The sequence below is a fragment of the Chanodichthys erythropterus genome, chromosome 7 (assembly GCF_024489055.1).
Source record: "Chanodichthys erythropterus isolate Z2021 chromosome 7, ASM2448905v1, whole genome shotgun sequence".
NCBI classification, from domain to species: Eukaryota; Metazoa; Chordata; class Actinopteri; order Cypriniformes; family Xenocyprididae; genus Chanodichthys; species Chanodichthys erythropterus.
This window is the reverse complement of record NC_090227.1, coordinates 26071291-26085004: the sequence shown is the minus strand read 5'-3', so window position 1 is coordinate 26085004 and position 13714 is coordinate 26071291. Positions and strand designations below refer to the sequence as shown.

General features: G+C 35.6%; 1 protein-coding gene across 2 annotated transcripts in view; it reads left to right on the top strand.

Moving 5' to 3' along the window:
- Positions 1–11861, top strand: part of cd9a (CD9 molecule a) — a 20706-nt gene extending 8845 nt beyond the window's left edge. For both annotated transcript variants that reach the window (XM_067389974.1, XM_067389975.1), the window contains exons 2-8: positions 4582–4684; positions 4771–4868; positions 4965–5039; positions 5120–5221; positions 5501–5590; positions 8737–8820; positions 11354–11861. In XM_067389974.1, coding sequence (XP_067246075.1) covers positions 4582–4684; positions 4771–4868; positions 4965–5039; positions 5120–5221; positions 5501–5590; positions 8737–8820; positions 11354–11419 — 618 coding nt within the window. In that variant the 3' untranslated portion in view covers positions 11420–11861. The remainder of the gene's footprint in view (positions 1–4581; positions 4685–4770; positions 4869–4964; positions 5040–5119; positions 5222–5500; positions 5591–8736; positions 8821–11353) is intronic.
- Positions 11862–13714: the final 1853 nt, after the last annotated feature.

The following is a 13714-nucleotide window of genomic DNA, read 5'->3' as shown; positions in this document are numbered from 1 at the left end:
AGTGTACTGCATTGTGTGTTCTAGGGCGGTGCTGCCTAGACTGAACTGGTATCTGTGTTCCTGACATCTGGGCTTTTTCTGGAAGACCATAACGTTGGTCTTCTTGAGGTTTACTGCCAGGGCCCAGTTCTGGCAGTAGTTCTCCAGCAGGTCCAGGTGCTGCTGTAGTCCCTGTGCAGTGGGTGACAGCAGCACCAGATCATCTGCATACAGCAAGAGCTTGATGTTCTTGTCTTGTAGAGTGAGTCCGGGAGCTGTAGACCGTTCCAGCTGCACCGCTAGTTCATTAATGTAAATGTTGAACAGCGTTGGACTTAGGCTACAGCCCTGCCGCACTCCTGTCTTCTGGGTGAAGAATTCTGTATGTTTGTTGCCAATCCGTATTGCACATTTGTTGTTCGAATACATTGATTTAATAATGTCGTAAGCTTTACCCCTACACCGCTTTCTAAAAGTTTGTAATATAATCCGTCATGCCAAATAGAATCAAATGCTTTTTTGAAATCGACAAAGCATGCAAATATTTTTTCGTTTTTGGTCTGTTTTACGTGTTTATTGATTAGGGTGTGTAGGGTGTAAATGTGGTCAGTAGTTCTGTGATTTGGAAGGAAGCCAATCTGACTCGGACTCAGGACATTGTGTTCGGTAAGGAAGTTTACAATTCTATTGTTTAAAATACTGCTAAATAACTTCCCCAGATTACTGCTCACACAAATGCCTCTGAAATTATTAGGGTCCAATTTATTCCCAGTCTTATGAATTGGGGTAATAAGTCCTTGGCTCCAGATGTCAGGAAAACAGCCTGAACTAAGTACAATGTTGAATAATTTGAGCACAGCCGTCTGCAGCTCAGGTGTGCTGTGTTTCAGCATTTCACCCAGAATGCTGTCAGCACCACAAGATTTCTTACATTTTTGGCTTTTGAGTTTATTTGTTAATTCTTCATGTGTAATTGGGAAGTCGAGTGGATTTTGATTATTTTTAATTGTGTCTTCATAAATTTGTAGATTTTGGTTGATCAGATTATAATTGTCATTGAGTTGTTTTGGTGGGATTTCTTTATATAAATTTTCAAAATGTTTTGTCCAGATTTCTCCATCTTGTATTGGTAGGTCTTGTGGTTTTGCTGTGCTTAGATTATTCCACATATCCCAGAACTGATTCTGATTTATTGAATTTTATTTATATATTGAATATATATATATATATTATTTATATATATATATATATTATTTATTTATTGAATTTATATATATATATACATATATACATATATACACATATATATATATATATATATATATATATATATATATATATACATATATACACATATATATATATATATATATATACACATATATATATATATATATATACACATATATATATATATACACACATATATATATATATATATATATATATATATAATAAAATTGGACAACTACTGGGACTCATTTCAAGTTCACTCATTTAATAGTTCTGTTGCCAAAATTATGAAAGAAAAATCAGTCAAGAATAGAAAATTAATCAGGAATGTCAGAATCAGAATGCGTAGTTCGTGCATAAAAAAAAAAAAATGTCTGTCAAAACCAACACGTTAATGATGTTCACCAACCCGGAAAAGTTTTTAATTTAGATTGGCGTTTATTCTCCTTTGCATGTAGTGTGAAGTATTTCACTCAGTTCCCTGATAATTCTGATTCAGTTTCAGTGAATGAAGAACAAATTTATACTCTTGTGTGTTATGTATTATGTACGTTATCATCTCTGACAGACAACATGTTAAAGCCGATCAGGCCGCCCATGATTGATGCCCATAAGTGTGTTAGTTCTAATATTCCATCCGAGCCTAAGTGGATGTAATAATGTGCATAAAGGGTAAACTATGTTTGATATTTGGGTAATTATAAAACATGCTGGAGAAGTTCGAAATGCTTTTCGAGTAGTTCATTATATTTATTTAACAAAATAAAGTTTACTTTGTGTTTTAAATAAATTGTCTCTCAGAGACTGACATGTTTGTCTTGTCAAAAATAGCAGAAAATCATCATAGCAGAAATCATACATCAGAAAATCATCATAGCAGAAATCATACATCAGAAATCTGAAAATCAGCATGCCTTCATGCATACATGCCTTCGCAAATTTGACTTTTGAAAATCAAGTTCATTTTTTTTTTTTTTTTTTTTACCAGGAAAGGAGTTTTTTTTTTTAACCAAATCTTTCATTTAAACCCATGAAAATGCAGATCCTGTTGTAAATAATACTGAAGAATCATTTTTTAAATCACGTTTTAAAACTCTTGTTCCACTAGCAAATTTTGACTCCTACAGCATCGCATGTGTAACAGATTGGCAGAACTTCTGCCAATTTTATTTTTATTCTGCCATGTAATTTTGTTTGCTTGGTTTGGTGTGATCTGTACACTCTCAGATCAGATAAAAAGATGGATAGATACTGTTGGGTTTTACTGAGCTTGTACACATTATTACATAATTCATGCACCTCCAGTTTCCTGCTGATTTGTCCTCTATGAAGAATCGAGCTCTATCAAGGTTTGGCTGGTTAATACTGACAGTTCACCCCAGCTTGTATAAAAATATTTTATTTTTGCAAGCTACTTATGTATAAATTCTTGTATAAGTCATAATACATTTTATTTTTAGTTTATTTTGTAATTTTTTATATTACTATTTTAATTTTTTTATATTTAATCATTTATTCTAATTTATTTATTTTGAATGATTTATTTATTTTATTGTTTTTTTTTTGCAAGTCACCTATAAATCCATAATAATTAATTTTACTGTAATACATGTTTTACTAGATTTATTTTATTTACATTTCTATTCATTTATGTAATTTGTTTTTTTATGTATTTTTTATTTCTTGTAATTTTCATTTTACTTACATTTTTGCATGTCTAATACACTTATATAATGGACAGTTAGTAGTGAAAGGGACTACATAATTAGCCAGACAGCATTGTCAGGTTGTAAGGGATGCTCGCATTGACCGTTTAACCGTTAACCGAAAGTAAGAATTTTAACCGATTAATACTATCAGTTAAACGATTTTTTTGTTTTTTTTGCTGCATGGTTAAAGAAAAATATGCTATATATATACATATATGCTTATTTGTTAACTCACCGGGCGTTTCACACGTGCCAGACATTTCGCTAAGCAACAAGCAAAATGAAGCGAGCGAAAAGAAGTACTGACCATTTCCAAGCAATCGATCACAGCGTGCTAACGTTTTAGGACAGGTCGATGGTATATAAATCGTGGCCGAACGTTAGCGTTTGTCAATCAAGCAAAACCGTCCATTCAGAAACCGAGAAATTTGACACTTTAAGGTAAGAGGCTGATCTCTCAGATTGACGCGCGAGCTGGCTTGACTGAAGGATTTGTAGTTTATGGACTGTTTTGAGTTAAAAGCATTGATGGCATCAATAAAAGAGATATCTAAAAGCGAAACGAAAATTATTGCCTCGACCGGCGACACAGTGGGGAGGACGCACGAGAGGAGACCTGCGCGTTTAATTGGTATGTGTATAGCTACTGTAATACTGCATAATACAAAGCTTATCAGTGGCATGCACTTTGATCACGAAAGTGAAAGTGCCTTTTGCGGTCGCATAGCGGTGCCCCCGCGTTCCCATTTCTCTCGATGTGAACCGTGAGCTCCAGTCCATTACAATTCAGGGCCATGGTATACTTCATTTCCCGCATTCCGCTTAGTCTCGTGCGCGAGCCTTTCAAAGAAACTCCTTTGCCCATGAGCGCAGAAAGACGCGTTCGGTGTGCACACGTGCACCGTCCGTGGTCATAACAATAACAATCCTTGAGGTAGGCCTGCTATTTTTATTTGACGGAAAAAATGTCTAAAATACCGGTTGTTAAAAGCTTCAATGGATTCACCGTGTTTTTGTTTTGTCATCTTAATTTGTTAAACATTTAAGTGAAAAATATTTAGTGTAGGCCTATTTATTTTATGCCTTTTATTTAAATTATTTTTTTCTGCTGTCAGAAACGCTGCAGGTGCGTGACAATTTGATAATGTGAATCCAGGTTCTGTTGTTTATCTGTTCTATGCTGCTGTTTGCATGTTAAAATAAACCCGTGGAAGACACAGACACTCGTCAATTGTATTTTTTATTTAATGTCATATTATATAGGCTATACAATATTATAATCTTATCAGTTAACGGTTAATAATCGGATAACGAGCGTCGGTTGTCGGTCGAGAAATTTAACCGAAATGAGCATCCCTAGTTGTAATTTTACCTTGGGACTAATTATCCTCATAGAAAAAAAAAAAAAAAAAACTGGGCCAAAACTAAGTGCCGTCAGGTTTTGCCAGGGGTATCCTGTGCCAGGCAAGCGACCGCCCTTCAAATGAATGGGATTGTTATCGGATGGCAAACAACATTTAGCACCATACCTGCTGTTTTCTTTCTGATGTAAAAGAAATCTTTTTTAATGACCTGTTTGTGTGTATTTTAGTCCCTTTGTAGGCATTTCAGGGTGAATTACAAACCTTTGACCTGCATGTCATTTGTTGTTTTATTGCAGATTGCAGGTACAGGCGTCTTGGCTATTGGACTTTGGCTGAGGTATGATCCCAAGACTAAAAGCTTGTTTGAAGGAGAGAACTCACCTTATGTCTTCTACACAGGTCAGTAGTTGTATAAGTCTTTTTAACACATATTTTGCATTGCCACATCTGAAGATCAACTGGTAAAAATAAAGCGTGTGTTGTAGGTGTGTACATCCTCATTGCGGCCGGTGCGCTGATGATGGTTGTGGGCTTTTTTGGATGTTGTGGTGCCATCCAGGAATCCCCTTGCATGCTGGGATTGGTAATTCCCACATTGTGCACCTTTTCTTTTTAAAAATATCACTTAGTAGTATTATGAGATGATCAACTTTGGTGTTTGAATGTGTTTTTCCCACAGTTCTTCTTCTTTCTTTTGGTCATATTCGCGGTTGAGGTGGCTGCTGGAATTTGGGGGTTTTCCAACCAGACCAAGGTGGGTGTCTCAAATGCTCAGTGCACGCACACCCAAACACACAGTGCTCCCGATTTATGTTAATATCTTTTTGCCCGTAGGTTACTGAAGATATAACGAATTTCTACAGGGAAACATATAAAAATTATCAAGACACCAAACAGGAAGCTCTGAAAAAAACACTCCATCTCATCCAGCATGGAGTAAGATCTCGTCCCTTTCTCCTTATTTCTCAAAAATGTTTTGTGTAATTGCTACTGTGCATCTGAAACTCTTGAACATTTTTAAATACCATGAGCCTTGTGAACACCAACTGCTAGTTCTTCCTCGTAACAGCCTGGGATATTGTAAACCTCCTCAGAAAGCACTTGCTGTTTTTATGCGCTATATGCATCAGATGGTCCCTCAAACACTAATTATTTTTAGCTCGTTGATTTCGAAGCCTTACTAAATTGCGATGACATCTGTTCCTCATCTCTTAGCTGAACTGCTGTGGACCGTCAGGAATTACCCAGGATGTTCCTGAAGAGACCTGCCCCAAAAAGGAGGGGCTTGATGTTCTCATTACAAAGGTAACAGTGTTTACAGATTAAAATGTTGCTCAGATTCAGATTCCACTGATTACTTAGTTTTGTACTGATTAATTGGACAAAATCCATGCAGCCTATCAGTCAAAAGAATGAAGTTAAATAGTGCCCTAGATTAAAAAATTGAATTTACCTCGGCATAGTTGAATAACAAGAGTTCAGTACATGGAAATGACATACAGTGAGTCTCAAACTCCATTGTTTCCTCCTTCTTATATAAATCTCATTTGATTAAAAGACCTCCGAAGAACAGGTTAATCTCAACATAACACCGACTGTTATGTAACAGTTGGGATCATTAATATGTACGCCCCCAATATTTGCATATGCCAGCCCATGTTCCCAACATTAGACAAGGGCAGCCAGTATTAACGTCTGGATCTGCACAGCTGAATCATCAGACTAGGCAAGCAAGAACAACAGCAAAAAATGGCAGATGGAGCGATAATAACTGACATGATCCATGATAACATGATATTTTTAGTGATATTTGTAAATTGTCTTTCTAAATGTTTTGTTAGCATGTTGCTAATGTACTGTTTAATGTGGTTAAAGTTACCATCGTTTCTTACTGTATTCACGGAGACAAGTGCCCTCGCTATTTTCATTTTTAAACACTTGCAGTCTGTATAATTCATAAACACAACTTCATTCTTTATAAATCTCTCCAACAGTGTAGCATTAGCCCGTTAGCTACAGAGCACTATCAAACTCATTCAGAATCAAATGTAAACATCAAAATAAACACTGTACTTACGCGATTAAACATGCTGCATGACGAACACTTTGTAAAGATCCATTTTGAGGGTTATATTAGCTGTGTGAACTTTGTTTATAGCTGTTTAAGGCAAGCGCGAGCTCCAGGGGCGGAGAGCACGAGATTTAAAGGTCCCGTTCTTCGTGATCCCATGGTTCAAACTTTAGTTAGTGTGTAATGTTGTTGTTAGAGTATAAATAAAATCTGTAAAATTTTAAAGCTCAAAGTTCAATGCCAAGTGAGATATTTTATTTAACAGAAGTCGCCTACATCGAACGGCCAGTTTGGACTACATCCCTCTACTTCCTTCTTTAATGACGTCACTAAAACGGTTTTTTGACTAACTTCCGCCCACAGGAATACACAAAAAAAGGGGCGTGGTCTTGTTGCGCTCCCACGGAGAAGAGCAAGAGTTGTGTTTGTAGAGTGTGTTTGTCGCCATGTCGTCGAAACAGTGTTATTTTCATCCCGCAGTCCAATCACCTTTGTTTGGCCTTCCCAGGACGCTGTACTTAGAGATCAATGGTTACAATTTATGTTTAACTCGTTCCCGAAAATTATAATTGTGGTATCCTTACTGCAATAGTTAATGTTGGACTGCAGTGCACATAATGGCCACAAGAGGGGACTATGTTTATGTACATGGCTGTTTTCCGTATGAGGTACTCTTCTGAGTGAGTGCTAATGTTGTACATTTTCTGTCTCTCTACAAAGCGTTCAGTCTCTCGGGAATTATTGTCTTTTGTGTTCATTCGGCACAACACCACAATAATCCACATGTAAAGCTATGTGCAGCACAGGTTATGGTAAGAGGCGTGACCTTTCCGGGCAAGGAGCGCTAAGCTGCTGTCAAATCACAACACAGGAACACAATCAGAACTCGTTACGTATTTCTGAAGGAGGGACTTCATAGAACAAGGAAGTCATCAGCCCGTTTTTATGACAGTGGAAACAGCGTTATACAGATAAGTAAATTATGTGGAAAATACTGTGTTTTTTTACACGTGAAACATGAACACATGTTATATTGCACACTATAAACACAATCAAAGCTTCAAAAAACCACGAAAAACGGGACCTTTAAAGGGGCCATGCTGCATAAATTGGCGCGTTTATAATGATGCCCCAAAATAGGCAGTTAAAAAAATGTATTAAAAAAAACTATGGGGTAGTTTGAGCTGAAACTTCACAGACACATTCAGGGGACACCTAAGACCTATATTACATCTTTTGAAAACCTGTTCTTGGGCACCTTTAAATAAAAAATAAATATAAGCATAAAATACAGAACTAAATGAAAAAGAAAAATTGAGAATGTGAGAAATAAATACAGATATAAAGGAATGCAAATCTGAATAAATGTATATAGAAACAAAAATTAATTATGACATTTTAGTATTTATGCAGTTTTTCATATAAGAAAGTACTGCAATACAGTCAAAATTAAAAAGTTTTCTCAAGTGTCTGAAAATTTGCCAGTGTTATTTTAGTATTAGTGGCTTTTATTTCGTATTTTCCATTTTTAGTCATTTATGTGTTTTTGTCAATTTTATAATTTTTTTAAAAATATTTTTTAGGTTTAGTTTATTTTTATTTTGGTTTTAGTAATTTAATTACTTCAACTTATTTTTTTTAGTTAATGTAAGACAATATTTCAAATTTTCATTTACGTTTATATATATTAATTTTGAACTTTATTTCAATTAACTAAAATTGTTTTAGCTAACAATAACAACATTGATATTTGGCAAGGTGAATCATAACTCCTTAAAATTGGGATTCAATTTACAATGGATTCAGTTTCATGTCTGTGTGTTTGGTAGGCACATCTATAGTTAGAGTATAATAATTTGCTAGTGAGCAGAAATACTTCTATGAACTGTCAGTCGATGATTTATCAGCAGGGATTTACAATTGACAGTACTGGACTAGATTATTCTAGGCAGCAGGTATGATTGTGGAGTGCATTACACCAGCTTAGCTCAGATTTAATGCACTGGAAATGTTTCTAACCCAAGGCACCCTGCGGCGGCTCAGCTTGAATGAGTCAGTGAAACACTGTTTACTCTGCCAGTAGAAGGTCAAGTAAGAGGTCATCACAGCGTAGTAACCGTTCAGAAAATTGAAAAGGGTTTAAGAGGTTTAAGTAAACTAATGAACAAAGTGTATTAGACATAAGAAGATGTTTCCATCCAAATAAAGACATTGATTTTTGCGCTTTTCTGTATCTCAGCTCAGTTTAACTATCAACTATTAACACAGTAGATTGATAAATAGATAAAAGAGCTTTGAATAACATAACGACATTGATAAACCATAAATGATACATCCATTCTGCCTTTTGTACCTATTACAAATCTTATTTTATGTTCAGAGCTGCCCTGATGCCATTGATGAAGTTTTCAACTCCAAACTTCATATTATTGGAGGAGTTGGAATCGGCATTGGAGTGATCATGGTACATTTTTAGTTTTACTGTGTGTGTGTGTCTGTGTGTTGTTATTGTTTTACTTTTTTTAAGGCTTGTTCAGCATTTTTCCCTTTAGAAGACCTACAGTTTATAACTGTGGTCCATATCTTTACCAGCTTAAAGGGATAGTTCACGCAAAAATGAAAATTTGATGTTTATCTGCTTACCCCCAGGGCATCCAAGATGTTGGTGACTTTGTTTCTTCAGTAGAACACAAATTATGATTTTTAACTCCAACTGTTGCGGGAACTCCATCTGTAAGAGTCAAAAAAACATGCACAGACAAATCCAAATGAAACCCTGCGGCTCGTGACGACACATTGATGTCCTCAGACATGAAACGATCAGTTTGTGTGAGAAACCGAACAGTATTTATATAATTTTTTACCTCTAGTACACCACTATGTCCAACTGCCTTGAGCATTGGTGTGTGAGGTCTGAAAATGCACTCTGATGCTGGAAGTGATCTCTCGCGTGTATATGTCAATGAGTGCGAGTGATCACTTCCGGCATCAGAGTACATTCAGACCTCACACACCAATGCTCAAGGCAGTTGGACATAGTGGTGTATTAGAGGTAAAAATGATGTAAACACTGTTCGGTTTCTCGCACAAACTGATCGTTTCGTGTCTTAGGACATCAATGTGTCGTCACGAGCCGCAGGGTTTCATTTGGATTTGTCTGTGCATGTTTTTTTGACTCTTATAGATGGAGTTACCATTGACACTCTTTATACGACTGACAGACCGCAACGGTTGTAGTTAAAAATCATAACCTTTTAAAGGGTTAGTTCACCCAAAAATATAAATAATATCATGAATTACTCACCCTCACTAACAAAAATTAAGATATTTTTGATGAAATCCGATGGCTCAGTGAGGCCTGCATTGAAAGCAAGTTAATTGACACTTTCACTGGCCAGAAATAAACTAAGGTTATATTTAAAACAGTAAATATGACTACAGTGGTTCAACCTTAATCTTTTATATACCTATATCTTTTAATATACTTTTTGTGCACCAAAAAAAACAAAATAATGACTTTATTCAACAATATCTAGTGATGGGCGATTTCAAAACACTGCTTCATGAAGCTTCGAAGCTTTACTAATGTTTTGTTTCGAATCAGTGGTTCGGAGCGCGTATCAAACTGCCAAAGTCTTGGCAAAAGGGGCGATTGAAACTTTGTTTATCAGTTTGAAGTGCCTTAACAGGTTGCTAGACAGCAGTCCTGTCGTGTGAGGTTTAGATCCACTCTGACGGACAACAACAACAACAACAACAACAAAAAACTCCCAAAGACTTCCTAGCTCTTCTATCCAGATAGCAAAATTCTCTGTTTTTGCTGTTATTTCTTTTCCTTATGTTTTATATTATTATTCTTTATGTAAAGCACTTTGAATTACCATTGTGTATGAAATGTGCTATACAAATAAAATTGCCTTGCCTTGCCAAAGTCAGGTGAACCATTGAAATTTCAAAACACTTATGACGTAACAAAGCCTCGTTTACTGAAATCACATGATTTTGGCAGTTTGATACGCGCTCCGAACCACTGATTCAAAACAAAAGATTCGTAAAGCTTGGAAGCTTCATGAAGCAATGTTTTGAAATCACTAGATATTGTTGAATAAAGTCGTTATTTTGTTTTTTGACTCACAAAAAAATTATTCTCGTCGCTTCATAACATTAAGGTTGAACCACTGTAGTCACATGTTTTAAATATGTCTTTAGTAGCTTTCTGGGCATCTGAAATAATTTATAGTTAATTATCTTGCTGTCAATGGAGGCCTCACTGAATCATCGGATTTCATCCAAATATCTTAATTTGTGTTCCGAGGGTGTGGAACAACATGAGGGTGAGTCATTAATGACTGAATTTTCAGTTTTGGGTGAACTAACCCTTTAATGTAATATTATATCATATTAAAAGTGCATTATTTTGTTTATATATACAGACTACTGTTCAAAAGTTTGGGGTCAGTACGATTTTTGTTTTAAAGAAGTTAATACTTTTATTCAGCAAGGATGCATTAAATGGTTCAAAAGAGAGAGTAAAGCCATTTATAATGTTACTTTAACTGTTTTCAATATTAATTAATAATAAGAAATGTTTCTTGATTAGAAAATTAGAATGATTTGTGAAGGATCATGTGACTGAAGACTGGAGTAACGATGCTGAAAATTCAGCTTTAACATCACTGGAATAAATTTCATTTTAAAACATATTTAAGTAGAACACAGATATTTTAAATTACAATTTCACAATTACAGTTTTTACTGTATTTTTTATCAAATAAATGCAGCCTTGGTGAGCATAAGAGACATCTTTCAAAAACATTTTAAAAATCGTACTTAGCCCAAACTTCTGAATGGCAGTGTATGTTTGTTTTTTTTCCCATTTTCATTTCTTAGTACCATGATTGTAATTTAATCATATTGCTTTTTGAAAAAACTGTTACGTACACATGTATGTGTGCGATTGATGTCTCACTGAAGAAATGTTTTCTTTATGTGCACAGATCTTCGGCATGATCTTTAGCATGATGTTGTGCTGTGCCATCCGGAAAACCCGGGAGATTGTGTGAGGGTCTCGTTGCCTGGGAAACTGCCAGTATATTTGTGTTGCATGATGTCTGTCACAAAGCACTGTCTTGAACATGACCTCATCAGCTAAGAGCCAGTTAGATCACAGCGTCAGGCACACAATCTGTACACGTCTCTGACTGGAATTCACTCTTTTTCTTAGTGCAGCTGTATCACTGGTTCAGTCACGAGTAATGAGAAGAAAGGGTTGGTTTAGCATTCCAAGCCCATTTGAAAAGGCCTTTATTAAGTCTGACTTTTTATATTTTTTTATCGTTCATAATAGATTTTAAAGATTAACCATTGTTTGCTTTATTGTACTTGCAGTAATGCTTGATATATGAATTGTTCTGAACTTTTCTAATGTTTTGTTTTTGGTTTGTGAATAGGGTTGATTGATTTACCCACATCGGTGCATATGGCTCAAATAAAAGCCAAATAATTCATGAATTTTGTATTGGGAGTTTTTTTTTTCCGTATCCAGGATGAAGTTTGTTTGTATGGATCTGTTTTACAGGGCTCAGTGTATCACTCAACAGGCTGATAAGAGTCCCTGTGAAAGGGGGGATTGCCAAAACTTGATCCAGTTTCCCATAATCACGCGTTGACTCATGGTCACTCCATTATGTGACCGTTCTACAACCTCACAGTTTCCTTAATCTTGTTTGTATCATTTTCTCTTTCCGTTCTCCCCCCCCCTTCTTCCTGTTTGCCTTAGTCTCATTTAGGCCGAAATTTGGCAAAACCACCCTAGAGCCAAGTTTGTATAGTGGAAAAGTGGTTGTATAATTATAAACTAGTACCTCTATCTCTTGCCTTTGATTGCATGTGATCTGTGTTTCTCAAACACAACACTGAAACACTGTGAAAAAAATGTTTATCTGCATCATAAGTGACACTATGACTCACCAACAAACCCAAACAGATCAAGCAAACAAAGAGATCAGAGAGTTTGAAATCATATTAAAGCAGGCAGAGGCACACCCACCAAAACATTTATTTTTATCAAAATCTCTCATGAAAATCTAAGCTAATCAACAGCAGCATTGATAGGAGATCAACAATATGGCATTCAAATTCCGGACCAAAGCTCTGTCTTCACAGCCGAGGCTCCAGCATTTCTCCTGGTTCTGGAAAATATTGAGAAGGGTCAAGAACTGAACTTTTTTTATCTCCTCTGACTCAAGGTTTTGTCTTTAAGCACTTGAATCTGTAAAGTCTAACCACCCCATAATTGTCTAAAGTTTAACTAAAGAAGGAAAAATTTTATATTATCTTTTGCTGGGTTCCAAGTCACATTGACCTGAATGGTAATGAGAGAGCGGAACCGCGCTTGACCTGGAAATATCTGACTGTCAAATACCACCTTCTGACTTCACACCATTAATTAGCTTATACATCACTAACAAGTTGCAGAGGGAATGGAATGAATATAAAAATAATAAACTGTATGAAATAAAACCCCAGTATAAAAAGAAGTGTCTTCCATAACTTCAAATCAAGACATGACCAAGTCGTCTTAACTAGGTCGAATGGGTCACTCAAGACTTACACATGGGTTTCTATTGATAGGCGATGTTCCTTCTTTATGTACCTCGTGTCATTTTCCTTTGAATGTTAAACATATTCTGTTGGACTGTAATTGTTTAATGATACTGCGAGAAAATGCGTTTATTCAGAAACACGTTTACATGGAATACAATGTGTCACCCGAATGTATTTTAGATTTTCTATCTTATGTCAAGTTGAAATGTTTTATATAATAATTTAAATTTCATGGATTGTAATATTGACCTTGTGTTTTCCATGTAAATAGCCCTGATGCTAACACATGCAGCTTACAATGAACAAATAAACAAACTCCTTTCCATTTCCTTTTTCAATGCCCAGAAAGCTACTAAAAACATTTGAAACAGTTCATGTGACTACAGTGGTTCAACCTTAATATTATAAAGCGACGAGAATACTTTTTGTGCGGCAAAAAAAAAAAAAAAAAAAAAAAGATTTTATTCAACGATATCTAGTGATTGGCGATTTCAAAACACTGCTTCATGAAACTTTAAAGCTTTGGAATATTTTGTTTCGAATCAGTGGTTCGGAGCGTGTATTAAACTGCCACCGACACGTGAACTATTGAAATTTCGAAACACTTATGACAGAACGAAGCCTCGTTTACTGAAATCAAGTGATTTTGGTGCTCCGAACCAGTGATTCAAAACAAAAGATTTGTAAATCTTTGAAGCTTCATGAAGCAGTGTTTTGAAATCGCCCATCACTACATATTGTTGAATAAAGTC